Source organism: Theobroma cacao, chromosome 1 (genome assembly GCF_000208745.1).
Source record: "Theobroma cacao cultivar B97-61/B2 chromosome 1, Criollo_cocoa_genome_V2, whole genome shotgun sequence".
Classification (NCBI taxonomy): domain Eukaryota; kingdom Viridiplantae; phylum Streptophyta; class Magnoliopsida; order Malvales; family Malvaceae; genus Theobroma; species Theobroma cacao.
The window spans coordinates 30,000,184-30,027,376 of record NC_030850.1 but is presented as its reverse complement, the minus strand read 5'-3'; the positions used below and the strand labels follow the sequence as shown (position 1 = coordinate 30,027,376).

At 35.3% G+C, this 27,193-nt stretch overlaps 5 protein-coding genes across 9 annotated transcripts; 3 read left to right on the top strand and 2 right to left on the bottom strand.

The window, feature by feature from the left end:
- Positions 6,712-10,834, bottom strand: LOC18613390 (transcription factor bHLH66). Of its 2 annotated transcripts, XM_018120726.1 has the most exons (9): positions 10,736-10,826; positions 9,403-9,557; positions 9,089-9,318; positions 8,898-8,972; positions 8,632-8,778; positions 8,361-8,426; positions 7,966-8,031; positions 7,092-7,151; positions 6,712-6,995 (listed from the first exon to the last, which is right to left on the bottom strand). In XM_018120726.1, the coding sequence occupies exons 2-9, from the start codon at positions 9,524-9,526 to the stop codon at positions 6,828-6,830; spliced, it is 936 nt and encodes a 311-aa protein (XP_017976215.1). In that variant the 5' UTR covers positions 9,527-9,557; positions 10,736-10,826; the 3' UTR covers positions 6,712-6,827. The 2 variants fall into 2 exon arrangements, with proteins under 2 accessions (XP_017976215.1, XP_007050662.2); XM_007050600.2 differs by having other exon boundaries at positions 9,089-9,557; positions 10,736-10,834.
- LOC18613389 lies at positions 11,568-15,069 on the top strand. Of its 2 annotated transcripts, none has more exons than XM_007050597.2 (8): positions 11,568-11,903; positions 11,991-12,113; positions 12,316-12,386; positions 12,742-12,850; positions 13,155-13,237; positions 13,531-13,689; positions 14,263-14,364; positions 14,627-15,069. In XM_007050597.2, exons 2-8 carry the CDS (start codon positions 12,041-12,043, stop codon positions 14,777-14,779), a joined length of 750 nt encoding a protein of 249 aa, XP_007050659.2. In that variant the 5' UTR covers positions 11,568-11,903; positions 11,991-12,040; the 3' UTR covers positions 14,780-15,069. The 2 variants fall into 2 exon arrangements, with proteins under 2 accessions (XP_007050659.2, XP_007050660.2); XM_007050598.2 differs by having other exon boundaries at positions 11,630-11,903; positions 12,225-12,386.
- On the top strand, positions 16,017-18,822 carry LOC18613388 (uncharacterized isomerase BH0283). 3 transcript variants are annotated; one of them, XM_007050596.2, is made up of 6 exons: positions 16,017-16,359; positions 16,481-16,678; positions 16,940-17,251; positions 17,680-17,841; positions 18,370-18,453; positions 18,547-18,822. In XM_007050596.2, the coding sequence occupies exons 1-6, from the start codon at positions 16,321-16,323 to the stop codon at positions 18,652-18,654; spliced, it is 903 nt and encodes a 300-aa protein (XP_007050658.2). In that variant the 5' UTR covers positions 16,017-16,320; the 3' UTR covers positions 18,655-18,822. The 3 variants fall into 3 exon arrangements, with proteins under 3 accessions (XP_007050658.2, XP_017979980.1, XP_017979978.1); XM_018124491.1 differs by having other exon boundaries at positions 18,281-18,453; XM_018124489.1 differs by having other exon boundaries at positions 18,370-18,822.
- Positions 19,059-21,491, top strand: LOC18613387 (uncharacterized isomerase BH0283). Its single transcript, XM_007050594.2, has 6 exons — positions 19,059-19,448; positions 19,560-19,757; positions 19,838-20,155; positions 20,457-20,618; positions 20,988-21,071; positions 21,187-21,491. Exons 1-6 carry the CDS (start codon positions 19,419-19,421, stop codon positions 21,292-21,294), a joined length of 900 nt encoding a protein of 299 aa, XP_007050656.2. The 5' UTR covers positions 19,059-19,418; the 3' UTR covers positions 21,295-21,491.
- LOC18613385 (basic 7S globulin) lies at positions 24,411-26,235 on the bottom strand. Its single transcript, XM_007050592.2, has one exon. It carries the CDS (start codon positions 25,939-25,941, stop codon positions 24,607-24,609), a length of 1,335 nt encoding a protein of 444 aa, XP_007050654.2. The 5' UTR covers positions 25,942-26,235; the 3' UTR covers positions 24,411-24,606.

Sequence of the window (27,193 nt, the reverse complement as noted above, 5' to 3'; positions counted from 1 at the left end):
TTGAATCCCTCATTACATTCACACGTGTCGATTTATAATCTTGACGTGTGTTTATCTTCCATTCCAGCTGGAGAACGACCCAACGGATGGTCGTCTCATGGTCAAGTTTCAGGTAGCTGTCCCGTCTGACTGAACCTCAAACTTACTGTTACTGTAATCTCATCCTATGCCCCATCCGTGTGTTAATAGGAAGTCTGCTTTTCAGTGGGGTTGGGTTTAGATGTAATCCATATAATATACGAAAGTGTGACGAACAACTACGACTACAATTTTTATTATTTATTTTGTTAATTGACTTTAGATACTATTTTATTTTATTTTTTGTAAATAATTAAAAAAAAAACAAAAGAAAATGATAGGAAAAAAGTACTATAAACTCACTCTTACAGCACGTTTGGTTCGTTAAATAAAATAAAATAAAATAAAATAAATATTTTGTGAGAGTATAATAAATAGAAACAACTCAATAAGTTTAAAAGTATAAAATGAAATATTTAAATAAATTTTTTTTATAAAAATTAAAAAAATTATTAAAAAAAAAAAAATTCCTCTATCCTAGTTTATACTGCAGCAAGAATTATTGTTAATATTTTTTTCCAATGTTCTTCGTCTCTTTTTGTTTGTTCTTGAACACTTTTATCAATTGTTTTATTTTTTAATAATCTCATTTCTAAATGAATCCAAGAACTCATATTAATAACCAGATTTTTTTAAGCTTTGAATAACCAGATTCATATTTTTGATTGGACATATTCAAATATTTATTATGAGAAAAGAAAAATTTAAAAGTAGATATTATACATTAAAAATTTAATTTTATATATAAGAAAATAAATAACTATTTAAAATTATTAAATACGTTGATTTGAAATAAGAGAAATGAGTGAGAAAAAAATAGTTGTTGGAGATGGTTAAATATATATAACTGTTAGTTAATTAGAAATACGAGAATTTAGTTGAGAATTAATAGCATTTTAAAAATTAAGAAGTGATAAAAAATTGAGATTTATTAGGCACATAATTAGAGAAGTGACAGAATAAGTAATTTTATTAATTATTTTTTACTTTTATATTTTTTTTAATTTTTATATATTTTTAATATAATTAATTATTTTATAATTATTATAAAATTATAAAGGCCTTTCCAAATTTGAGATCTCTCCAAATTGGGGGCCTAAGGCCCTTGCTTGGGTGGCTTCAACCAAAAGTTGACTCGAGAATAAGGTAAGAATAGAATAAAAATATAATTATATAGTATTTATATGTTGAGGGTTATAATTTTTTACATTTATAAAGAATATTTTAGCATTTTTAATTTTTAAAGCTATTGCCCCTACCATGAAATAGCAAATACTATGGGGTGTTGGGTTTAGTTAAGCATGACTTTTGGCTTATTTTGAGGAATAGTTAATATTAAAGAATAGCCATTCATTGAGACTATTGTTAACCAAACGAGCGAAAAAGGAAAACATAGGAATAGAGGAAGAATAGCTTAACTATTCCTCATTCCAAACATGCTATTAGTAGTATAAGGGCATTTTAAGAGCAAAATTTATTGCGCGATTCCCATGAGTTAGAAATCTTAAAAAAAAAAAAATCTAAAGCTTGAAAAAATAATAGAATTTCATACCATTTGATATTTTTTATTGTGAGAAAAGTAATTAAGATTATCAATGCAAATTAGTGAAATGTAGTCAATTTTTTGAAAGATGTCCTAATGACATAGTATAAAAATTCTTACTCTTTCATTTATTCCCAAACTACTAATTATGCCGGTTGTGAAAATAGTAAAATAATTTTAAAAATTATCAAAAATCTCACACAATCAATAAAATTCACAAGAACATAAGAAATTTATGTAATTCAATCTTTTAATTATTTACATTCATGGGTACACCAGAGAAATATTCACTAAGAAAAATCAAGAGAATACAAAATCAATTTCAAACTCACAACTTTTATTTCACTTATACGCAAATCTCTCACTCTTTGGCTTAATGATATTCTTAAAGTGCATGTGACCTTTTTATATATAAAGTACAAGAGTGTTATCCTAATCTAATTAAGATATGATATCCTAGTCTAGCTATAATTAAAGAATAGTCTAACTAGAATTCAAAACTATACAGAGTAATTAAATACTTTTAATATAGAGTAATCAATGAGTTTAATTGACCAAACTTTATTGGGAGTCTTTAATTCAATTGTAGTTTATGGGGACCAATTCACCAAGTAGCAAGTAATGTTGGTAGTTTTTATTTAGAATATTTTGGGTAGATCGACATTAGAAAGCATGCATCTTGCTCTCTCCAGAAGTGTTTAATTCATCTACTATGCAACACTGTTTTGTTGTGGTGTTCGAAAAATAGTACGATATCTAATGATCTTTTCAATCTTACAGAATAGATTAAACTCACATTTGCTTCCAAACCATTGTGTGTTCAAAGTTGCTTGCTCCTCTTCTTAATTTGCTTTTTGATCAATGCCTTCCATTGTAGAAAGGTGGTAAACATTTTACTCTCTTTCATAAAATACATCCACACATTCCTTAAAAACTCATCAATGAATGTCATCAATAAAGGTCAACATGTACAATGATCCTCATTTTGATGCCACTGGAGAAGGATATCACAAATTTTAATTAATGTTGTCTACTTTATTTTTGGTTCGATGAGTTGCAGAGCTAAATTTCACTCAACACTGTTTGCCATAGATGCAGTACTCATAAAAATCTAGCTTCTCAATTCTTTAACCACATGATAAACCACACTTACTCAGTTTTGTTATTCCTTTCTTACTTATATGACCCAATCTCATATGTCATAAATGCTTGACATTGTCATCAAGATCATTGGATAAGACTATAGAAATAGTTTCAATAACGATTCTTCTCAATAGACGATAAAGGTCCCAAAACAATTTACCCTTCATGATAATAAGGGCACCTCTAGACAACTCTAAGACACCATTCTGGTCACTAAATTTGCTACCCATTTTATTTAACAAATGCAAGGATATTGGGTTCTATTTAATGTTAAAGACATGTTTCACCTTAAGTGTCCATATCATATCATCAAACATTTTGAACCAGATAATGCCAATCCCAATTATTGGGAGAGAGTAGTCATCTCTAATTGTACATTACTCATATCAACATATTGATAGATTATAAACTAATCACACTTGGGACATATGTGAAAACAACCACCTGAATCCATGATCCATATATTAGTTAGGTTATCATTGGTAACCGTAAAAACACTATCAATTTCTTAAAAAGTATCTAATTTGTCTTTTACCACGTTTTCAACATTTTCAGGCTCTTTTATCTTTTCATCATCCTTGAATTTGGTGTAATCTTGAAGGTAATGTCCTTTCTTACCATAATTCCAACAAGTCTTCCTACCTTTTTTTGTTTAGACTCTTTTCTTTGCCTCTCCTTTAATTCATAATCAAGTTTACTGCTTGATTTTCATTTCGTTCCCATCTTCTTCTTCTTTTTTAATTTTTTAGAGTTTAGAAACGGCCTAACATCCTCAAAAGTGAAGGTGTTTCAACCATATAGCATAGTGTCTGCAAATTTTTCATACGATGTAGGTAAAGGCTTGGTCCTCATCATCAATTTTAACGTTAATATTCTTTAAATTAAGAAATATATCAATATAAGTATTAACAAATATACCTTCACGCATTTTAGGAGTATACTATAGTTGCTTTATATAAAACCAATTCATCAGAGACTTGAACATATAAATGTTCTCGAGTTTAAGCATCACTATAATAGCAAATTTTTTATCTGTGACTTCTCTTAGCACATCATGAGATAGAGCTAGTAAAATAGCATTATGGGCTTTCTCTATAAGAACATTATTTGCTTTCTCTTATATCATTTTTTACACCATCATACAGATTCGAGAGAAGATGATCTCTTCCCTTTAATGCCTTAAATAATCCTTATTGTACTAACAATGTGCACATCTTAACACATCATAGACTAAAATCATTTATTCTTTTGAACTTTTCAATCTTGTACTTGGTGAATGAAGCTATCATCTTGAGATTCAGATTAACCTAAGATTTTGATGCTCTAATACCAATTTATTGTGAACATAGTGGAATAATCTCAAAAAGTCACCCAGGATCTTACACAATCAATATAATAATAAAAAAATCAAAGACACTCACAAGAACATAAAAAATTTATGTGGTTCGATTTTTTGACAACTTACGTCCATGACATAGCGGCAAAGAAATATTCACTAAGAAAAATCAAGAGTTTGCAAGTTCAGTCTCAATCTCATAACTCTTGTCCAACTTACACCTAAATCTCTCCTTCTAGATCTAGGTGCTCACTAAACTCTCTCTTGATTTAATGATATTCTTTAAGCCTATATGACCTTTTTATAGGACTGAGTGCAAATGTCTTATCTTAGTCTATTTACTATTTAGTATCCTAATTTAGGTAAAATTAAAAAGAATATGAACAAGTAATCTTAGTCTAACTAGAATTAAAATACACTAATCTAGCTATAATTCAAGACTATGACAATAATGTCCATCTTAATTAATGACCTTTCTACATCTAGCTTAGTGGTTAGCTCTTCACCATTAGCTCCTTTGTTTGATAAGTTGGTTGAGATTTTGCTTTTCAAGCCAGATTGGTATATGTATTTTTTTTGGATCATCATCATGATCAAATTTACTATTGAATGCTCAAAAAAGGTGATATTTTTAAGGTAAACTTTTGGATAATGTTCATTATAATTGAATTTGTGATATTCAGGTACATATCATGATTTAAGTGATAGAAATGGAGTCTGTCCAAAACTAAAGTTGGAGACGCTAGAGCACTAGGTTTAGGAGTTTCTAGAAGCACGAAATTTAGTGCAACTTGGAACCCTAAAGCTCCAAAGCCACCAACTCTAACGCAGCAAAAAGGCGGCCTAGAGTGGTCGACTAGCTTATGCAAGCACCAGCCCCACTGATCCCAGTGCTCTAGTTTTTGGTGCTTCAAAATGTTCAATGTTATTTCCATTTGTTTTTTCACCAAGAGTTAATTTTAATGAGTCAAAAAGATTGAGCTCAAAACTGTAGGAAGACATGCTGGATCCATTTCTTGAGAAGCAAGCAAAGCATAAGAAGGAAAAAAAATGACCTAAAAAAGGTAAGATAATCTCTAAATTACCAAGGATAGGAGGATTTCGTATGAGATAAACTTTCATGCAAGTGCTATCTTGTCAACTTATCAAGCTGGTGCAGTTGGCCCGTTGCTTTGCGTTATCATTAATCAATCAACATGACTAAATGGAAATTTTAATTCACGTCTTCTCTTCCCTTGGTTGTATCCAATGCGATAAGATCATGCCGACGGAGTTATGGAAATCGGGACTCTAGAAAAGCAGCAAAAAGGTAACGATTCAATCATTGAGTTGGGAGAAATTTTCCATGTAAAGACGACGGATTGGATCGCATCCCATCAATTAATCAATGCTGGCTTGGCTGCTTCATTAATTTCTAATAATATAAATACATGAAAATGGCGTAAGCAATTGTAATCTTATATGCGGTTGTGTGGCGGGCTGCTATGACTTTTTGGCTAAATACCAATGATCCTGAGGATATGGTCATGGAGATAAATTAAGAGAATCGCTACTGCGTGAAGAATGATATATACCTACACCCACTAAACAAAGTAGGCAATATTTCGTCTCATGAAAACTTGCGCTGCGGAATTGACAAATTAAAAATGCATGAACCCAAGCCATAGCCTTAAGTAGCAGCTATCCTATATGTAGGAGACATATTCAATTATTTGCGGCAGCGCCTGGTGCTTAATTACGAGCTATAGGACCTAGCCAAGGCTTATCATTTGAGGCATTGTGGACTGCATCCTGCTCGGATAACACATGCTACCAGATTCATCTCATCATCTTTGTAAGTGGCAGCCATTTTAATCATTTTTGCACCACTACTGATTGACGTTACGGCTTGTATAACGTTAATTAGGTCGCCCCCTATCAAAAGGGTCTAATCTATGCTCATTTTGAAAATCTAATTCCTAGGACCTTGATTATTCCATATGTAGGAAAACCATTAATTTGGAGGTTAGTAATCATTAAATCTTGAAAAACAATGGTTCCTAAGGATCCTACATTGCAATTGAGAAGATACGTGAACTTACTTTTGAAGATATGCAATTTAATTATTATTAACTACAAATTCATACTTCATAAATGAATTTACTGATTAAATTAAGTTGATAATATATGGATATATTTAGAGTTATTAATTTACAAATTATTTGTAAATATATTGAACAACAAAAATGCAATCAAACTTAGATATTAAGACTTGGAAGAACAAAAGAATCCCCATTGGGAGAATCAATTTTGCTTTTCTTGATGAACGAGGCAATGCAACGTGTCCGGGCCAAAAGTTTGGCCCAAATAGCACAGTCTAAATGCAGACCAACAATCATGAGATTTTGTATTTGGGTAGAGAGGCTCATGCTCCACTCTTGACGACCCCTGACCCAAAAGAAAAGATAACCCATTTCAGAATCAGATTCGTGCTCCAATCAATGTTAATTTTACTCCCACTTGTAAGTCAGATGTCCCTTTCTATCAGAAGCAAACATGCAAGCGTAAAAACATCAACATCAGCCGTTGTTCTGCAAAAATATTTTGGAAACTACTAGTACTAGTTTGGCTCTATTTTCACTTGGATGATAGTCTTTAGTTGGCGCAGTTACCCTGTATATTTCACCGTTAAAGTAATGGAAAAGTAACAACTATAGTAAGCGTGTAGGGCAGTGGAGTATGGACTATCTACGTGACTCTGTGCAAGCCATCAACCAGTGCTCTGGGCATCATGAAAAGGCCTCTGCTCTCTAACAGCTGAGTTGCTGCTGGCGGATTTATCTCTAGTAACTTCCCCATCATCTCTTCAAGAGGTTCGTTCATCATCTGTTCATGGAGAGCATAGTGACCATATCCCTGCGAATTCAAAACGCAGGTTTACTTCATTCAAAGAAACATTTCCCAGATTCATTTTTATAACTATTTTATATAGGAAGGGCATGAGGCTAAAACCTCAAGAAAAACGAAAGGATTAGACGTTGGTTCGCCTCCCAACCTGCTTCGACTTAATTCCTGCACAATAGAATTTCCACTTGAAAACAGTGCTACCAATATATATATTTTCATGGAGAGATGAATAAATCTAAAATCAACAGCATGCTTGATATCATTGCAATAAAACTATAGAGTAATTTAGATCAAAATGTTAGGAGTGTGTTACTTTGATGAAGCTAGTATTGGCCATATCAGGGATAAGATAAATGTAATTCAAGGATCACTATTTTTCTCTTGAAAATAGAAAAAAAATAGTATAGGCTTACAGACTACTGTTCTATCTTCAATTGAAAAGTGCCCATTGTTTGTATATTATGAAAATAGTTAGCACCATGGTTGGCATCTTAGCCATCCATCAGATGAAGAAGGAATAACTTAATCTTGTCAAAATGATAATGATGCTCAGGACTAGCATGTTGGCCGAACATAATTAAGGAAAAAAAGTACAATCTAGAAAGAATAGAGGATTGATTGCAGCTCATAATTTCAGGTCAGCACATCCCTAGGTTTTGTTAACCCACAAATATCATCAGTTAAACATTTCAATTAACTTAAAGAGATATTCTACAATATGTCTTTATAAAATGATGGGTGAAAGCCTATAGTATCTATAACAGTAAGCAAAGAATGTAACCAAAGAGTGAAGATTGACTGCTCAAGCAAACTGCATCCAACTTTTCCTCTGTTGCATATGATTGTAATGCAATGGTGTGGAAGTGTAAACAGATAAATATACATGTATGCATTTTTCATAAAAAAAGAAAGAAAGAAAGGATATGCTTATGAATGCGCATGAAGCATGATACACTAACAAAATCAGATGAACAACTACCTTCATTTGCAACTGCAGAAACTTGACATGGTCAATAATATCATCCAGTGCAGTTGCTTGACCGCGCTACAAAAGTAAAATGTGACAAATCAGTGGATGAACGCATTTCCTACTAAAAAAAACAGAAGAAGAAGAACCAAAGTTCCTCCGTATAATAAAAGAACATTTGGTGATGCAATTTTGCTTCTTACCTCTTCCATGGCTCCTTCTATAGAGTTTTATGCATTTTTTATGCAACTTAAACACAAAAGCAGCTAATTTATAGGTTAATATGAGTAAAATGCAAAGGAAGTTGAATGAGAAGGGCTTTTTGAGAATACAGGGGAAATGAGGTTATAAACTGATTAAGCTTCCTAATGATACATTTTATGCTTGTCCATATAGATATAAATTACCTCTGCAGGATTTGGAAGCAGTTCCTGCAATGCTCTGATACTTTCAGCAATTCGTAGCCTGCGTTGCTGTATTATAGAAAAGGAATTTAAAATAAAATTAAAAATGCATCCATCTAAAATTTTTTTAAGAATCCAACTAAACAATGAGACAACATCCAGATTCCAGATTCATCTATATCCAGAATGCAAGTGTAATAACCATCAATGCGTACATGTTCAGATTCACAGTAAAACTAGTATGTTTAAAGGCTAGGAAAGATGATTTGCTTACACGATCACTTCCAGAAGCTCTCAATTTGGGTACACTGCAATGTGGTTGGGACAGGAAACTAAATGCAGAAATGGTTTCTTTTGGTTGAAGTTGAAAAACATTACAATTGTCTTCATTTGGTTCTTGCATCCAGAAAGTACGAGTTTGCTGAAAGACATGATGTTGCATTGTCAGCATTCTACTAATTCCAAGTTTGAACAGGTTCTTGTGGCAACAGTGTTGGATGGATGCAACATAATTTGAAGATGGAGAAAGAAGAACTTGACCTGTGCATGGGACTCATATTCTGAGCTTGAAAATCTGCTCACAGATAGTCTATCATGTGGCCTCAAAAATCTTTCCTGTCAGATACAAACATAATCAGTCTTGAAATTAATAGCAAAAAAATTTATCAGGAATTACCCCTACAAGAAAGAAAGATGAGAACAATCAAATTTATGAGGCAGTTTTCTTATACGCTTGCTGAAGCTTCACAATTGTTGCTGTTGGTAGCGTAGGCAGATAGCTTTAACTTCCCATGCTCTGACTCTAGGGAATAGTCGTCAAGTCGAGAGCTGAAAGCCTTTCCTGCATTGTTATGCAGCAATTCTCTTTGAATTTCGGAGATCCCATCAAGGGCATGGACACCACCAACTGGAGAACCAATGCGCTCTAAGACATCTGAAGTAGGAACCTTTTCAAGATTTTCTGTTAGAAATTCAACATAACTGTGAGGTGTTTTGGGACAATCAATCCACTGAGATAATGACTGGGGACTAAGCTGGTTCTCACTCCTTCCAGCTGCCATAGGAAAGTGTGGGTTTGAATCATTTACATAGTCATAAGAGAAATCACTGGCACCCCCACCAGAATTCAATGACATCAGAGGGTTCCCATGACCTTGTTGTACATCCATATTCCCAGAAGTAAACTCACTCGATTCTTAACTAGTAAAAAATAAAGAATAAATCAATTACTACTAAAATAAAAAAAAATATTTATAACTAACCGATCAACATATTGCAGCAATTAGCATGAAAAATGAGGTTACTCCCAGTGAAAAGAGAAAAACTGGAGCATATGGATTAATTTATCCTATAACCAGGGCTTGCTTAGTTAAATATAACATGAATACCAAAGCAACAACCAATACCCAAAAGGATATTGTTAACAGTTCCATCTCTTGGAACTGAAGTACAAGTAAAAACATAATGCATGGCCAAATGTTCAGGAGGCACTTGGACTACCATGATTACAATTTAATCAGCATTTGAAGAAACTATAAGGATAATTGGAGACTGCTAAACAAAAAGTGGGGATGCGGGCAGTGGAAACAAAGACGGTGAAACAGATAAAAGAATTTATAATGAAATGCAACCAGCAAAGTTCTATCTAGTAGTACTATTCAATCAAAGATTTAACACTGACAATGACTGATTATACTCAAAAGGCAAGAACATGTTACCCAGTTAACTTAGTTGAAAAAGAGCTTTGAGAAAATAATTTAACGCAATAACATGAATATTTCAAATTTAAGCATTAAAAGAACATATTATAAATATCTTAGCTCATGAGAGACAAGTTTATGTCAAGAAAGAGTTGTAGAAGTAGCATTAAAGAACTGTCAATACTCAACAGAGCAAGAGGAACCTACAGAGGGGAAAAAACAAAACTTGGATGTAGAAAATTACTATAAAGGTAAAAACCATGAGTTTGCTATCATCTTCTCATCTTTTGTTCACAGCCCATCAAAATAATACAACATTCAAGGGGAAAATTATCTTAAAACCTCAACAGGCCAAAGCAAAGAAACCCCAGCAAACAATGACAAACAGCTCATATGCAACCATATCTAAACAAGAAAGAAATTCACGCTACAAGTCAAGAACACAAAACTCAGTAAAACACAACAAAGTTCCTACTATTTTGAAGATATAAAAAAACCCATGTTAAACAAATATATGGCAACAGAAGAAATGAATACAAACAAGCAAAACCTTGGCTTCAAAGTTGAAGAATGCTTTGGTCAAGGCAACGCTGCTATAAACAAAATGCAGCATGCATCTGCAAGTGTAACTTATATTCATGTACTCTTAAATCATATATCAAAGTAAGAGGAACTTACATTGTTGATAAAAGGTTGGGTTTTACAAATCTAGGGTTTAAGGGAAGAGGGAGAGAGAAAGAGAAGAGAAATGGGCACCGGGCAGGGAAGCGTCTTTGGCTGTCACCCTTGCTTGGGGGATTGGTACGTACATTTTTGTGACAGATCATTGCAGAGGTGGTGAAGGATCTACTGAAATTGCTATTTTACCCCTACACTACTCTCAACTCTCTCGTTAATTTGGGCCTAAAAGGAAGAGAACCACGGCCGAGCCTGGCGGGCCTTATCGGGCTCAAAATTTTGGAGACTTATTCCCCTTCCTCGTTTCTAAAATTTGATCTTCGTAATATTTATTTTTTATTTTGATTAAAAAAGGAGGTAAATCGGTCAAATTATAATAAGATAGTGTCTAAAATTGAAATGCTCATAATATTCTTTAAAAGAGTAAATGAACTGTTTTTAAAAAATTTTAAACAAATATTGTAAAACGTTGAAAGTTCAAATTTTTAAAAAAATCTTATAATGTATTTGATTGAATTTAATATCACGAATTAAATAATTTCAATTTAATATAAAAAGTTACGTAAAGTTTTCGAGTTTGACAAGATATAAACTCAACTCGAAAAATAATGAAGATAAGGACAGATAGAAAGGTTAAAGAGAAGAGGAATGAAAATGGAAAGGGTAAAGAGAATTAATTGATGTCAATATAGAAACGGAAGAACTTGATTTATCCCAATGACCAAAGTGAAAAGGAAAAAAAATTTGAGGGGTTAATTTGGACTTATTCCAACCACTAGACCTTTCAAAAGAAATGCTACAATTTTACGTTATCAAAATACAAACGACATGTGAGGAAGAGTATAGAGAGAATCATACGAAATATATTACTCGGTGGTTTCCTTTCCCTCTCTCACCTAAAATCACACGTGTCTAGCAACGACCCCGGCCATTCCCAGCTACGTCAAATTGTACGTTGGAACAATTCTGCACGCGTCAACACCGAACCGGGCAATCTCGTGCTAAACGTGCAACGGAGGAAGCAGGCTTTTAGCAATCAAGCTTTTTTACTTATTTTGGCTTAGGATAAGCTCAATCTGAGAAGATCAAATCAACATTTCACTAGCATCACAGATTCACAAGTTGTCAGAAAAGGGCATATTCCTTTGTTTCCCAGTTCATAATTTGGGTAAGGCCGCTTTTGGGTTCGAAGTTATTAGCTTTCTCATCTCTGTTTCCTCCATAAAAACGTCAGGAAAATATCCATCAATTGCAGATCTGATCGTCAGCTAAATCAGTCAATTATCGAAGGAATCAATCGCAGTCATGGCGACTCCAGAGTTTCTGCAAAGAGAAGCCGACCTTCTCCTTTCATCTCCCTTGATTGAGCTTCGTAAAGGTAAAACTTTTATCTCTGTATTTCAATTAATTATGTTTTTTGTGTTGATGATGAAAAACCAGATCCTTTTTAGCGTTAATTTTTGTTCATCTGGTCTTTTAATTGTTACAGTGTCATGTGGATAAAATTATGCCCTTTTGAGAAAATTCAAAGCTTTCCCTTCTGGGAAAATTCGGTGATGTTTGTTTTACATTTTCGGCAGGAGAAAATGGAAGATCCCGTGGGCTCATGATTGAGAAGAAGATTGAGCTTCTCGAGACCTTGACCGGAAAAGTAACGTTCTTTATCACTGCCTAATGGGCCCATTTCAGACTAATTTCTCATTTGATATATCGATTATGAGATCCACATTGTGGTATCAATATCAGCAAATGAACTGATTAAAATTTCATTAGTTTGGTGGTTGGTGTTGGATTTATTTGACCTGTTTTTGCAAATCTCCAGAACATTTGAAATGTGATCCTTCCAATTGAAATATTGGTCTCTTTGATTTTACTTTTCAACTAGCTCATTTCTCTTGCGAGCCTTGTTTTATGCTGCTTGAGTTAATGGTTTCATTTCTGTATTTGTTTTGGATATTTCTAGAAGAAGCTATCCATTCCTCCAAATGATTATTTTTTTGCTGCAGGTTACAAATCGACGTTCTCGGAGATGGCTAAATGATCGTTTGTTGATGGAACTTGTTCCCCGCTTGAGTGCAGAAGAAATCAGAGGCTTATTTGCTCCGCCACCATGGGGTAATGATATATCCTACTGAAGAACTCTCATTTCACTGTATGCACTGTGTTGTAACCACTAAATCTCCATTACTGTTGATACCTAAGTGAAATGGGTACAATAGTAACTTAATAGGTAATTCATGATAGCCGAAGGGATGAAAACATTATTGTTGTCTAGTATACTTAATGGTCTTGGTGTCTCATTTTACTCATGATGATTTGTTTTGTCCATTGAAATCACAAGCAGTCCACCACAGTAGTTTCTTTAGCAAATTACTCCAGAGTCTATGATATTAATACAAATTTGTGAGTTCATTTACAGGTGATGATGTGCCACCATCAGCATTTTGCATGACTAACATTGGAGAATGGGACAAGTTTAGGAATATAGACATGGATAAAGAGGTCATTTTGCTTCCCTTGTTCATGAAAACTTTTTCAATCTCTTTAAAAGTTTCTGTAATTGAAGAAGATGAACTTAACCAATTTCCAGTATTTGGAAATTATCACTGAAGGTAAGTGTATAATAAGAAAGTTCCATTCTTTGCTTGCCTTTTTTCTGCATGAGTACTTAATGCCTCATTTAACGTCATTTAGATTGTAAGTTGAATTTATTGTTAATAATCTAGCTAGATTATGGTGTGGGATTGGCATGTAATGGGCAACATGCTAAAGCTATCGTCTCTTCCTCTTCTTAGGCAAATATTATTGGTGCCTTCAGTAACTTATCTACGAAGAAGAAATTTCATGGTGATGGTGATAAGATGGCTGTCTTGAATGCATGGCAAAGAATTGATTGTCGAACAAGGGAGGCACTACGACGTAGCTTTCTTTCAGAGCTTATTGCAGGCTACGAGGTACATGATTTTGCTTTTGCTTATGCAGGAATGATTATTGTTAGTGGGTCTTCTCTTGAGCTTTGCTTTTAATTTGTTTGCAAAAGATCTTTCTAATTTGTTTGCCTTTTTCATGTGCAAGTGGGATAGTACTGGCTAGATTAATGTCACTATGCTATAGATCCCAGCTAAACATTTGTGCCATAATCAAAGGCCTAAATATTGGTTAAGACAGGCTTAGTGGGGTTAGCTTTGCTTAGTAGCACTCTAGGCTCCAGACGTGTTCCATCACCCATGAGAGCTGGAATGTTGAAATGTATATGCTTGAAAGGCTAGAGAGCAGATTTGTGGTTGAAAATTTTATGTCATTGACTACAAAAATAAGTAAACAACTAATGTACAAGAGTGAAATGTAATTTGACATATGACCAACCCAAGTTCAAGTAGTATTTAGGCTTTGGCTTAGGTGTAAATGTTAAAGGCTGAGTTGGCTTGTTATTATGCAACTTCACATATAATTGTGTGTTTGTATAACCCAGTTTAAATACTTAATTCTCTACTTTTAGGAGGAATAAACTTTATTTTTATTTTCAGGATTGCATAAGAACCTTCATCAAGGAAAGTGGAGATGGAGATGTCCTTGAATTACAGGTCCAAGATCCTTTCCATAGATTATTGCTGCATGGTGTCTGTGAGGTAATCCATCCCATCTTTTTTTTTTGTTTTTAAATGTGGAGGCTTCATTAAATGCTAATTAAGCAATCAGGTTTGCAAAAATGCTGAGTTGGTCCAAACTGGATGTGAGCCATTCCTATTAAATGGAAAATATTGTCTAGAAAAGAGCTTTGCGTTTGATTCTTGCATTATCTGCTTTAGATGCCCCCCATAACCAGTGCATTTATTGTTGTAGAAGGATTTTCTTACATGGTGAAAGTTTACTAATTCTTTCCTTGGACAGTTCTACAACTTGGTCTCAGTAACAGTTACACAGTCAAAGGATGCAAAGTCACTGAAGGTGACAAGGATAAAGAGGAAGAAGACGGGTGTGGTTGAGCTTCCGAATATCACGTTGTCCCATTTCCTGAAAATGTCAAAGGAGGGCATTTGGTAGTTCTATGGGCAGGAATTCTCATCCATGTTGATAAATAAAAATTAGTTTGCAATGCTGCATTCTAACTTAATGTATCTTGATGAAGTAATTCATTTGCCTTTAGTCATCACCTGTACAAAGCTAGGGTGGCGAAATTTATAATTTCTTCCAGTCAACAAAACTGGTTGATTGCAAGTTTAGGGTCTAGTTAAGAAACGTGATTCCTTCAAACTCTTGTTGTACTTTATATGGATAGTCTCGTATTTCTATTCCTTATCAACAGCTACCACTTTTCTGTGTTTGAGTGTTTATTTTACGGCTGAAATGGCCCATGATATTTGTGGCTTTTAAGACCACAAGTCATATTCAAGTTATTATGGTTAAAATTTAGAGTAGGAAGAAAATCCGAAAAAGGGATATAATTATAGGCTGCTGTTTTCCTTTTTCCAATTCCTATTAAGTAAATTTTGCTTATGTTTGATTTTTGGTGCCATCCAAGGATGCTCCAAAGAATGCTGACCAATTGGGGGGAAAAGCCTCTCACTGCCTAAACATTTCTTGCTCAACAATTTCAACAGCCTTTTAGAAATCCCTTCTCTGACGAAGTATTAGATTAAAATTGGTAAATTCCTTTTGTTCGTGGACATAGCCTAACTCAAGCTTTACCAAATGCAAGGAATAATTAATATGAGGTTGTGGTGAGCTTTATAAAGGAAATGTTAGGTTCCAGTTTTGACTGTAAAAAGTGGAAAGAAAGAAACAGAGTACTTTTTGTCTTTTATCCCTCTGAGAAAAGGATGGATCCCAAGTGTTTTAGAAAGAAAGAGGAATGAGAGAAACACAGTTCTTTGACTTTTACCAATTATTTCTTATAATACTCGCAGAAAGGGAATGACGATGGAAAGAAAGAAGGCTTGAAGGGAGAGAGTAGTGCCCAAGTAATTTGGAAAAAAGAAAAAGAAAAAGAAAAGAGAAATACGGTTCTTTGACTTTTATTAATCAGTAGTTAGTACTTGTTCTCTGAAAAAAGAAGAGAAAAAGCAAAGAAAGAAGAGAAAAAGCAAAGAAAGAAGATTAGAGAAACGTAGAGCCCAAGTAATTTAGAAAGAAAAAGACCAGAGAGAAATACAATTCTTTTAACTTTTACCTGTTAGTTAGTTCGGAGAAAATGATAGAAAATGAAGAAAAAGAAGGCTGGCAGCTAGTGGTACCCAAGTAATTTAGCAGTTGATGTTACTATTTATTATATTATTAGACCTCGGAGAAAAGGATAAAAAATGGGAAGAAAGAAGACTAGAGGAGAGCAGTGCCCCTTGCTCTCTTCCTAAACACTGATGGGGTGTAATGGGGTCAAGACTCAAGATTTTGAATAAACAAGTGTAATGAAATTAATTATGTTGCCATTTTTGTCCTTGACAATATTTAAACTCCATTTATCCTACTGTAACATAATGAACATGTCGATGTACACTTGTTTATAATTACCCCCAAACTGCTGGCATCTCTTGTTCCAACTCCAACAAAAGTAAAAGTCTTCTCTTTTCTCAAACTCAAATCTTTGTATGAACAACATGGCTAAAACACCCGTCAAATACTATGTGGTAATCTCTCTTTGTTTGCTTCTTTATGTGCTCATCCTTACCTTCAAAAGAATGAGTAGGGTCGAGTCTTAAGTGGGTTTGAATCTTGATTCTTGATTCTTGATTCTTGATTCTTGAACAGGTTGACGCATTCACTGACTCAGCCTTCAAGGGAAACCCAGCAGCGGTTTGTTTGTTGGAGGAAGAGAGAGATGAAAAATGGCTGCAAGCAGTGGCTGCTGAGTTTAATTTCTCTCAGACTGGTTACTTGACCCGGATCACTAACCCGGCCTCTCCAAACCCCAGGTTTCGACTTAGATGGTTCACCCCGGTTGCTGAGGTCAGTTTTTCTCGATTCTCTACACCGTCATTAATAGTTTCACGATAATTTCACATTCTCCTATTAAATGCTTCATGGGCTGATTGCTTGTTCAATAGTTCAAGTATTCTTGATTGAACTTAGGAACTTGACTCGGTTGTAAGTGGTAATATAGGAAATGACAGGGCACAATGCAATCATTCCTACTTGGAATGTGCATTAGATTATTCTTTCTTTTACACAATTGTGTGTTGGATAATCGTACTCTGCCTTTTTTGGCAGGTTAAGCTATGTGGTCATGCAACCTTAGCATCTGCGCACACTCTCTTTACAACTGGTTTGGTAAATTCAAACATAATTGAATTTGACACACTATCCGGAATCCTCACTGCTAAAAAGGTTCCAGATGTTAATCCCACCGATGTCTCCCGAGTTCAGAATGGTGGAGCACATGACTGCTTTCTAATTGAACTGAATTTTCCTACCGTTCCCATCACTGAATTCAATTCTACTGAGGTTTCAGCTATTACCAAAGCCTTGAATGGTGCTCCTCTCATTGATGTCAAGAGGACAACTACCGCATCTGATCTCTTTGTAATTTCTTTAATCTATTATTTCTTGATTTCTCTTCTTAGCCTGTCTTTTACTTTTACTATAAATTGGATCGATTTTCTTCCATTTTCTTTGAGACAGATAAAAGTAACTTTTGAAATAGTAGTAGGATTAAAAGAAGTGGCATGAATTATAATCCTGCTTTCCTTTATTTATTTATTTGTTGATATTTCTTGCATAAGCAAAGAGCATCTTTTGTTAGTACCCCAAAAAAAAAAAAAGAGCCCCTCTTATTGCTGTCAATTTATGATTTGAAATTTGTATGCATGTATGCTGTTACCGGTTCTTCAAGTACAGTGTTTGAGTAACATAATGAAAGAGGGATGGTATATATTTGGTGGCTTATTAGGTGACAGAAGGATTTGTAATTAGATCTCTTTAGTCTTTTCTGAAAAGATTATTGACTGCAGGTTGTGCTCGCATCTGGAAAATCTGTTATTGAGATAGAGCCACGGTTTGATGACATCCTGAAATGTCCTGGACGAGGCTTAATTGTTTCAGGGGTTGCTCCTCCTGATTCTGAATTTGATTTTATCAGTCGATTCTTTTGCCCAAAATATGGTATTAATGAGGTAAAATATTACACTTAGTCTCAAACAATTGTTATTTCTTCTAAGCATTTATTTTGATTAATTTACTCATGTTGTATGCCCTTTTGTTGAAACTGGAGCATATTCCAATTCGTGAGTGGGAACATCTAATAAGAAGCGTCACTCTAAGAAATCATGTACCTAGAAAGAACTTTTTGACATTAGTTATCAAATTGGTCTGCTGTATTAGATGAGTATCAAAGCCTGGAAAAAGAAATGAAGGTGCTTTATTGCAAAAATAAACAACATAAGCCAATTTATCTCAAGTTTCTAGCAAAACCATTGTAAGTTTGTGAATGTAAAAAGTGTCTGGTAGAGGCATGATACTGAGATACATGCATATATGTTCAAGGCATCTATAGATTGCCTGGAAGATATTTCTTTCTGACTGTTCGCTGATAAATCATTATTTGTCTAGAAGATGGGTGATGCAGGTGCTGCCATGATAAAACTAGTGCAGACATGCTTATATTATGCCACTTGTTCTTATCTCTTTCTCATATCTATCAGGATCCTGTTTGTGGGAGTGCACATTGTGCCCTGGCACCCTATTGGAGCCAAAAGCTGGGAAAGTGTGATTTCGTTGCACATGCGGTATCTCTCCTCTTCTTTTCCTCTGAATCATTCACTGAAACCATCCGTATTATCACTTATTATCATATTGATTGTGTTGTTTACTTTGCTCAGGCATCACCTAGAGGTGGAATAGTGAAGATCCATTTAGATGAGCAGAACCAGAGAGTGCTTCTGCGAGGAAAAGCTGTTACTGTGATGGAAGGCTCTCTTTTGGTCTAGAATCGGAGTTAATTTCTGTTTAGGGTGTATGGTGAATTGCAGATTGTAACAACAGTAATTGGGTGCAACAATTCCCTGTAATTTAATGAACAGACTGTGTTCTGGTTTATTACCTTTTCTTGGGAAACATGCTATATAATAAGATATCACCCTTTCATTTCTGCTAAATATGGCACCAAATGTGATGAGATGTCATTGAATTTCAATACCTAATCATTTCAGGAATGAAAGTAAATAATAGAGGGATCTCTGAGGCCCCCATTTCCTTTACAATTTTGTCATTAAACTTCGCTCACGGTTTCCAAACTATGAAGAGTTTTGGCTAGCAATCTTTGACATTGATCGAAAGCAACAAGCTACAATTTATAGTACAATTGCACTGCTTGCCGGTCACTTCTCCTTTTCATCTTTCTACTCTCTTTCCCTCTCTATCTCTGTTTTATTCTCCTTTTCCGCTTTACCGCATATTACTGACCAATGCAATGGCAATCAACGGAGGCATCGAGCCACGCCAACCATGTGCTGTTAAACTAGATGAGGGAAAAATTGAAAATACAAACTGATAGTCAACTGGAAACAACACATCACAACAACCCACCTCTTTCTTCGAAACTTTCGACTTCTAAAGTCATCCACCTCTGTCTTGCCTTTTAACATTTTAAATTAATGTTTCAATCTGATTGCTTCTTCTTCAAGCCTGAGTCATCTTCTACAAAAGCAGAACTCTTCCTCACAAGTTGATCAGATCTTTCTTTCTCCATAAAATGGCCAGAACACCCGTCAAATACTATGTGGTAACTATCTCTGTTTCTGTCTCTTCGTGTGTTAAGTAGTATATGTGTTGGCAGGCATGCTTGAAACTGCGTTGCCTTCGAGTGAGTTTCTAAGTTTTGAGTGTTGAACAGGTTGATGCGTTTACTGAGTCGGCTTTCAAGGGAAACCCAGCCGCGGTTTGTTTGTTGGAGGAAGACAGAGATGAACAGTGGTTGCAAGCTGTGGCTGCTGAGTTTAATCTTTCTGAGACTTGTTACTTGACTCGGATCAGTGACTCCTCCTCCCATACTCCCAGGTTTCGTCTTAGATGGTTCACTCCTGTTTCTGAGGTCAGTTTTTCTAGTTGGAATTTGTATTTATTTATTACCCTTCAATTTTTTACCGTTCAACGGTTAAAACATTTTGGCAGGTTAAGCTTTGTGGTCATGCAACATTAGCATCTGCATATACTCTTTTCACAGCGGGGTTAGTGAATTCAAACATAATTGAATTTGATACACTATCGGGAATTCTTACTGCTAAAAAGGATCCAGATTTCAAGGCGCCAACTGATGTCCCCCAGATTCAGAATGGTGAAGAGCATCAACATTGCTTTTCAGTTGAGTTAGATTTTCCTACAGTTCCCAACACTGAATTCAATTCTACCGAGGTTTCAGCAATCTCCAAAGCATTGAATGGTGCTGCTATTATTGACATTAAGAGGACAACTCCATTTGATGACCTCCTCGTAATTCCTCAACTTCTCTTGCCTTTCTCTTGTTTGCTTTTACATATGCATTGTATCATTTTTCTAACCGTATTCTTTTTGAGACGGATAATTTATTAGTACTGAATAAGATCATATTCTTGATGTCTTCCAGTAACAAGTTGGATCTCATAAGCAACTCAATAGAAATAAACATTTTTATGATAAATTTTAACTTGGGACTCTTCTGGGTGTGGCTGTTTTAAGCTTATGCTTTTGGTCAACTTATTTGTTGTTTTACTGTAAGCACGACAGAGTGAGTAAACCTCCTTGACTTTTGCAGGTTGTGCTCTCATCCTCCAAATCCGTTACAGAATTACAGCCACAGATTGATGACATACGTAAATGTACTGGAGAAGGCATAATTGTTTCAGGGGCTGCTCCTCCAGAGTCTGGATTTGATTTTGCTAGTCGATGCTTCTTTCCAAAATATGGTATAGATGAGGTAATATGTTGTCATTTGATCCCAAACCATTTATTATCTCTTTACAAGCAACTTTAGCATTAGTGAATTTATATTTGTGTTTCATGCCCTCTTGTCACAACCGAAAAGACAGATGAATCAGTAACAACCTAAGAAGTCATCACCCTAGGAGGGTTTTGTCACAAATGACCAATATTCATTTTGATAGGAGAGAAACATGCATTTATAGTCAAGGCATGTTTGAAGATATTTTGTATCTGACCCTTCTTTGGCAGATCATTATAACTGTAGAGGACAGGAATTTACAGCATCTGTCAGAAAAGATTAGATTAAAGTAGTACACACATACCTCATATAGTGGATCACTTGTTCAAATCTCATATCTATCAGGATCCTGTTACGGGGAGTGCACATTGCGCCCTGGCACCCTATTGGAGCCAAAAGCTGGGAAAATGTGATTTCATTGCATATCAGGTACTCCTCTTCCTCCTTTAACCCTGCCTTTATATCATAACTAAAATGAAAGTATGAAACTATGCAGTGTTGCTCACCTAATCCATAATGATTAAGTTGCAATTCCATTGCACAGGCATCAGCCAGAGGTGGGATACTGAGCCTTCATTTAGATGAGAGGAATCAGAGAGTGCTTCTGCGGGGAAAAGCTGTCACTGTGATGGAAGGCACTCTTATGGTTTAGAATTCGGAGTTAATTTCTGTCATACGTGTATCATTAGAACTGAAATTAAAATGCTCATTAGCAAAAACTTTTTGCAGTGCCTATGCAGCTGGGATTTGTAATTGTACTTTAATATATTTAGCACCTGTTATCTGTGCCGTGTTGTATTGTTGTTTTGAATTATATGACGAACTTTAAATGTTGTGGATTATGTTTGATTGCCTTGTCCATTAATACATTAAACCTCCATCACATGCTTTAATTTCCACAAGTAATCCATCCCATTATTTTTTCAATCGCCAAGGCTTATTAAGTTCTGAAATATTGTGAACGGAATGAGAGAGTGGTTCTGCGAGGAATGTTTGGGGATTGTCTCCTTTCAATTGATTTTAGTGTTTTTAAAGGCCAAAATCATTATATGTGCTGTCCCTCCGACTTCATTACGTGGTCTCCTTAGAGGAGACTGGACTCTGGAGAGCTGAGAACGTTTGGGTATAATATAAAGAAGCAGGAAAAACATTTTGAATTATGGTTTAATCTTCTTTTTCTTTTAACTTATTTTTAGTTTATCATCATAACTTGGTTTTTAATAGTACAATAATGGAAATTGAGATTTCAATTAACATAAATTTATAATCAAATGCTACATATTTCTATCACTTAAACTAAGCCCATATATCATATTTTTGTTTTAACATACTTATTAAACTTCTTATTTTAACATATTTTAACAGGTGGGTGAAAGCCTCTTGAGTGTATTTGGAGAGGCTGATGGAAGGGGGGCTGCATGTGGGGGATTCTGATCAGACTTATTAAGCCTGCATGGGTCGGATGAAGGCCAAAAATGATAGGAAAGACAGCTGTTTTGATTGAGGTCTTGGGTAGGGTGGAAATTGAGGCAATTGGGGACTCGACCAGGTGTGATTGAAACGCCTATGGAATGGAAATAGGGCTGGAAGCTTCCAGGTGCCAGCTCCCTTCTACGGTTACAGGCCATGGATGTGCACTTCTTTCCACGCGTTTGTCACCTGGGAAGGATGGGAAAGGAGCATAGGCAGCTGCGTTTTTTTGTGTATGCCAGAACAGATTAGGTGACTTTTTGAATGAAACAGGAAACAGGGGAGTTCATGCTAGTTTGAAGGGGGAATGATTGAACAATTTTCCTGTTTTCCAGTTTTTTGGAGGGTTTTCTTGCTGTCTTTTCCCGAGTGAAAGTTGTAACGTCCACATGAGTGTTTAATCCGTGCGCATGACCTTAAACTTATCTCGGCATTGTTGAATGTAATGCTTGCAAGTGTCTAAGTAAAGACAGTGACATGGTTTTTTGTTATTTAAATGCTGTGCAGGAAATTATTTTTGTTGTGCTGTACAAAGAACACCATACGTGGTGTTATGCATGTACCTTGTAACTGATGCTTTACACTTGTTTGTTTAGTTTGACAAGTGTTGATGATGTTTCTATGTGCATGTTAACTGTTCTGTAAATATATATGTTGAAAACAATGAAATGAGATAGTTCTGATGGTTTTTTATGTAAACTCTGTTTCATGAACAAAGTAGAGGCTAATATCAGTAGCCTATATCCTTGTTTGACTGCAATCTCAACAGGCATTTGTTGTTCTTAACACCATCAATGAATATACAAAAATAATCACACCTTCAATAAATTATGGAGGTAGGTTTGCTTGCAACGTTTCTAAAATTTCATAAATAAAAAAGAATCAGCAATTTTGTCCACATTGATATACTTAATTCAGGCAGCTTTATTTCCAATAACTCGCATGACGAATTCAAAATTTCTTGATTCTCAAGGTCGGCCTTGTTGCAAGAAGGCTAGCTAAAGCCTTCAATCATTTTCGAGGTAGCAAGACATATAGCTTGCTCTCCGATTCAGGTACTTGCATTTCTCTTTTAGATCACGAGAAATTGTTCAACATACAGGGGGTGGACTGTGCCGTTACTTTGGGTAGCCATCATAAGTTCCAAGCCAAACTGCTCTTGTATTTTGCTGGTAAGCAGTTTTGACTGACATTTTTGCCACGCTCATGAAAATGAATATTGTTGGCTTATATTTTTTTCTGTTTCTATTTTGTTGGTATAGACTTGTGTGTTCTGAAAATGAACATCAGATGTGAGAGTTGCCAAAAGAAGGTGAAGAAAATGTAGCAGAAGATTCATGGTAATTACTCATTTTCAGCTTTTGTAATATTGCACACGACATACGTTAAATATGTATTGTAGCTATCTCATCAAAGAACTTGATGCGTAACTTAATGCGTAACTTAATGCCAGAGTTTCCGATTCTATTCTATATTTATTCGATCAACACAGATGCGAATGAGGACAAGGTGGCCTGTTTATAGCCATGCTCGCAAGAGCAGGGAAAAAAGCAGAACTTTTCTGGGAGCCTGCTAAATCCCAGTTGATGAACAAGCACAACCAGGCGGAGCACCGAAGCTAGAAGATACAATTTACTCCGAATAATGCTAATGTTATGGACTGTGACAATAAAAAATCTCAACTAAGCTCAACTGGAAGAATTTGCTAAGATGCCAGGTTTGAAACAAGTGGAGTTAAACCAATCTAGGAACATCGATATGTTCTTCACCTTCTCTGCCCCTCAAAAACCATTAATGTGGTGATGTGCTGGTGGTGGTTCAGTCCATTGCCGCAATGACGGCCCTGAAGTCAAGTTTACTTGTAGAGGAGGGCCCTGTGGCATCAGAAATGTGGAGGAGCCAATGTGGCCAGTCCCTTACTGTGCTCCGCCACCAACTCCTTACGTTCAACCCTTCGCTCCACCGCCAACCTACTATGTTCATCGAGAGCCACCTATGCATGCAACAAATCCCTCGTCCTACAATGTGTAGGGTCGTGACCATGGTGCTTGCAGCGAGATGCGACTAAAATCCTTTAAGCTAGGCTTCAGGTTCTAGGCTTCTTTTCTCCTTTGCTTCTAATTAGATGTCACTTTAAAGAATGTTACTGGACCTTATATTATGCATTTTTCATCTTGGGTGAATAGAATATTTCTTTTACTAAGGTAAATTGAGAAGAAAATCCAAATTCATGAATGATATCGACATTTTTTTTTTTCAGTTTCATTTTCAATCCAATTTAACAAAAGAAATCCGTAATGATTTAGATTCCTTATATGCATTTGAAGTTAATTGAAAATGTCATCCAAATTGGACATTAAAATTGTAGGAAGCTACACCTACACGGGACATTACTAGTATACCAATCACGAAAATACGACAAGTTGCATCTTAAATTTGCCTTTACACTTGGTAAATGATTCTGTGAAACGAGAACAAGAAAAAAGTTTGCATATTAAAAGTGTCCTTGATAGGCAAAGTTGAAATCAGCACACGTGGTACCCTTTAGCAGAACAGAGGATGTGAAGCCTAATCTGTTGGAGTCGAGATCAAACTGCAGCAAATTATCCTCCATCTGATGCCCACCAATCACCACCGACGTCCTCGGGTTGACCCCACCATCCACAAATCCCAAGCACCAAACATCCCCACCATCTCCCGCAATCTTCACCATCGAATTCGACCCAAACACCCTCCAAAACACATCATCGCTTTGCATCACCAGATCTACGGTCGGCACGCCCGGTCCCACGCGCGTGACAATTATATCAGCCGCGGAATAACACACGCTGAATGGTTTCACCGTGTTGGTTACCGTGAGATTCAATGCAGAGGATTCATTCACGAACGCGTCGGTTAGAGCATTGTAAATAGAAGTCTCTAAAACGGTGTATGTTGTACTCGTGCTTAGCTTTGTCCCACCGAATCCGTTCTTATCAACGTTTAAAGACGAGCCGTTGATCTGAATGGGTTTCCCATTCACGTTGATGGCAGTCAAATTGATGTAATACTCATCAGACGGTTGGCCGACGTAGGTTATAACGGTGCTCCCAACGGGGTTTAAAATCAGGGAAGTGTAAATAAGCGATTTGGAGAGGTCGATCTTTTGAGACGAGAAATAGTAAGGCCCAAGGGATCCAACAAGAACCACCCCTGGATCCGCCGTAGACCCAGGGAGACACAGCGCAAAACAACGAGGAATGGAGAAAGCGTCGCTAACCTGCACCGGTAGCGAATAGTTCGACCTCCCGAACGCTGCCAATCCAGTTACATTCTTAGCTAGACCCTCGAGAAGTGAAGGCGGAGAACAAGAGAAAATGTAGGCAGAGATGAGAAGCGGCGGGCCGTGAGTCGACCCGTCCGAAGTGGGCAACGCGAGCGAGTCGGTTAAGGCGGTTGAGATGGCGGTTTTTCGGGTAATGGAATTTTCGGGGAAGAGGGAGCAGGTGTTGTTAGCGCAGGAGGGGCTTGGAGGGTTGAAACAGTTGGAGCAAGAGAGGTTGTGACCGAGGGAACTGCACAGAGGGGAACCGCAGGGAATGTGTTGGTAAGTGGAGGAATTGTAGTCTGTGTCGCAGTCCACCCAAGTGAAAGATGAGCCGAGGTCGAGGTGAAGCCGAGTTGGTTGGAGTGGGGTTTTGAGGTAGAGAGTGAGGGAGTATAGGAGGGTGGAATTGTCCTTGCCGATGGGTGCTACGAATGATATGGCATGAGCTGGAGAAGGAACGGAGAAGATAGAGAGTAAAAAGAAGAGGAGGAAGGAGAAGGAATGGAAGGAATGGAAGGGCATGGTTTTTCTGGGTGATTGAGCTTAGCCAGAGAGTGTTGAAGAGCTGAGAAGAGTGAAGAGGCCATGTGCGGGAAGTATTAAATATAAAGATGTGGTTGGATGCTTGTTGTGGGGCAGTGGCACGCCTCATCTTTTCATCTTTCATAGAGAAAAGGCAAGATCTATCTTATCAATTTGGTTTTCCTTTGTTTCATTCGGTGTCTAAAAAGCCAATTGCTTGTGTTTTTTTGCTGCAGTGTATTGCACAGAAAAATCCTAAACATTTATGGTTGGAGAATGGCTAACCACTCCTCTATTTTTCAAAACTTTGTAAAATCTTGAAAGGGCTAATATCATCTTTTTCATGGCATTAGTTAATTTACACCCATGAGAATAGAGCCTAAAACATTTTAAACTTATTTTCAAATATTACAAATCTATATTTATAAAATTAATATTTTAAATTAAAAAATTATTAATTATTTAATATTTTAATTATAATAATACTTAAATTAAAAATAAAATATTAATTTTTAAATTATTATGTAAAAATATAAATTAAAAAAATGAAAAATACAAACAAAGAAAAAAATAAAAATTATACTAATACTTTAATAATAAATTATTAAATTATTACAATTTTAAAGTTTTCATGAAAATAAAAATTAAATGATTAAAAAAAATTACTTAATTTTGTCTTTTGTATAAATTTTACTAAATTATATAAAGAGTATTTTTGTTTTTAGATGAAAATAAATCTTATTATGATGAAGAGTTTAAGTTTTTAATTATATATTATAAAGAATAATATTTTAAATTTAAAAATTAATTAAAATTAGTAATATTTTAATCATAATAATATTTAAATTAAAAATTAAAAATTATTAATTATGAATTGTTAAAATAAAATAATCATACATTATAATAAATGATATTGTTGTTTTATCATCACCTAATTTTTTGTTATTTTAAAATTATTTTTACCAACTAAATATAACAATAAGTTATAATAGTAATTTTTACTCTATTCTATTGCATCAACCAAATTAAATAATAATATTTTCAATAATTATTTATTTTATTTCATTTTATTCTATTTCTTAAACCAAATATGTCTTAAAATTTGATCATAATACAATATAAATATACTAATTTCGCATCTCGTTTCAAAAGCAGTTGACGAAGGTAATAGAAACATCATAATTATCAAATTGCCCAAGACAATATTTGTTTATTTTTTTTCCATCTTCTTTCTCTGGTCCTTTTCCCTCTT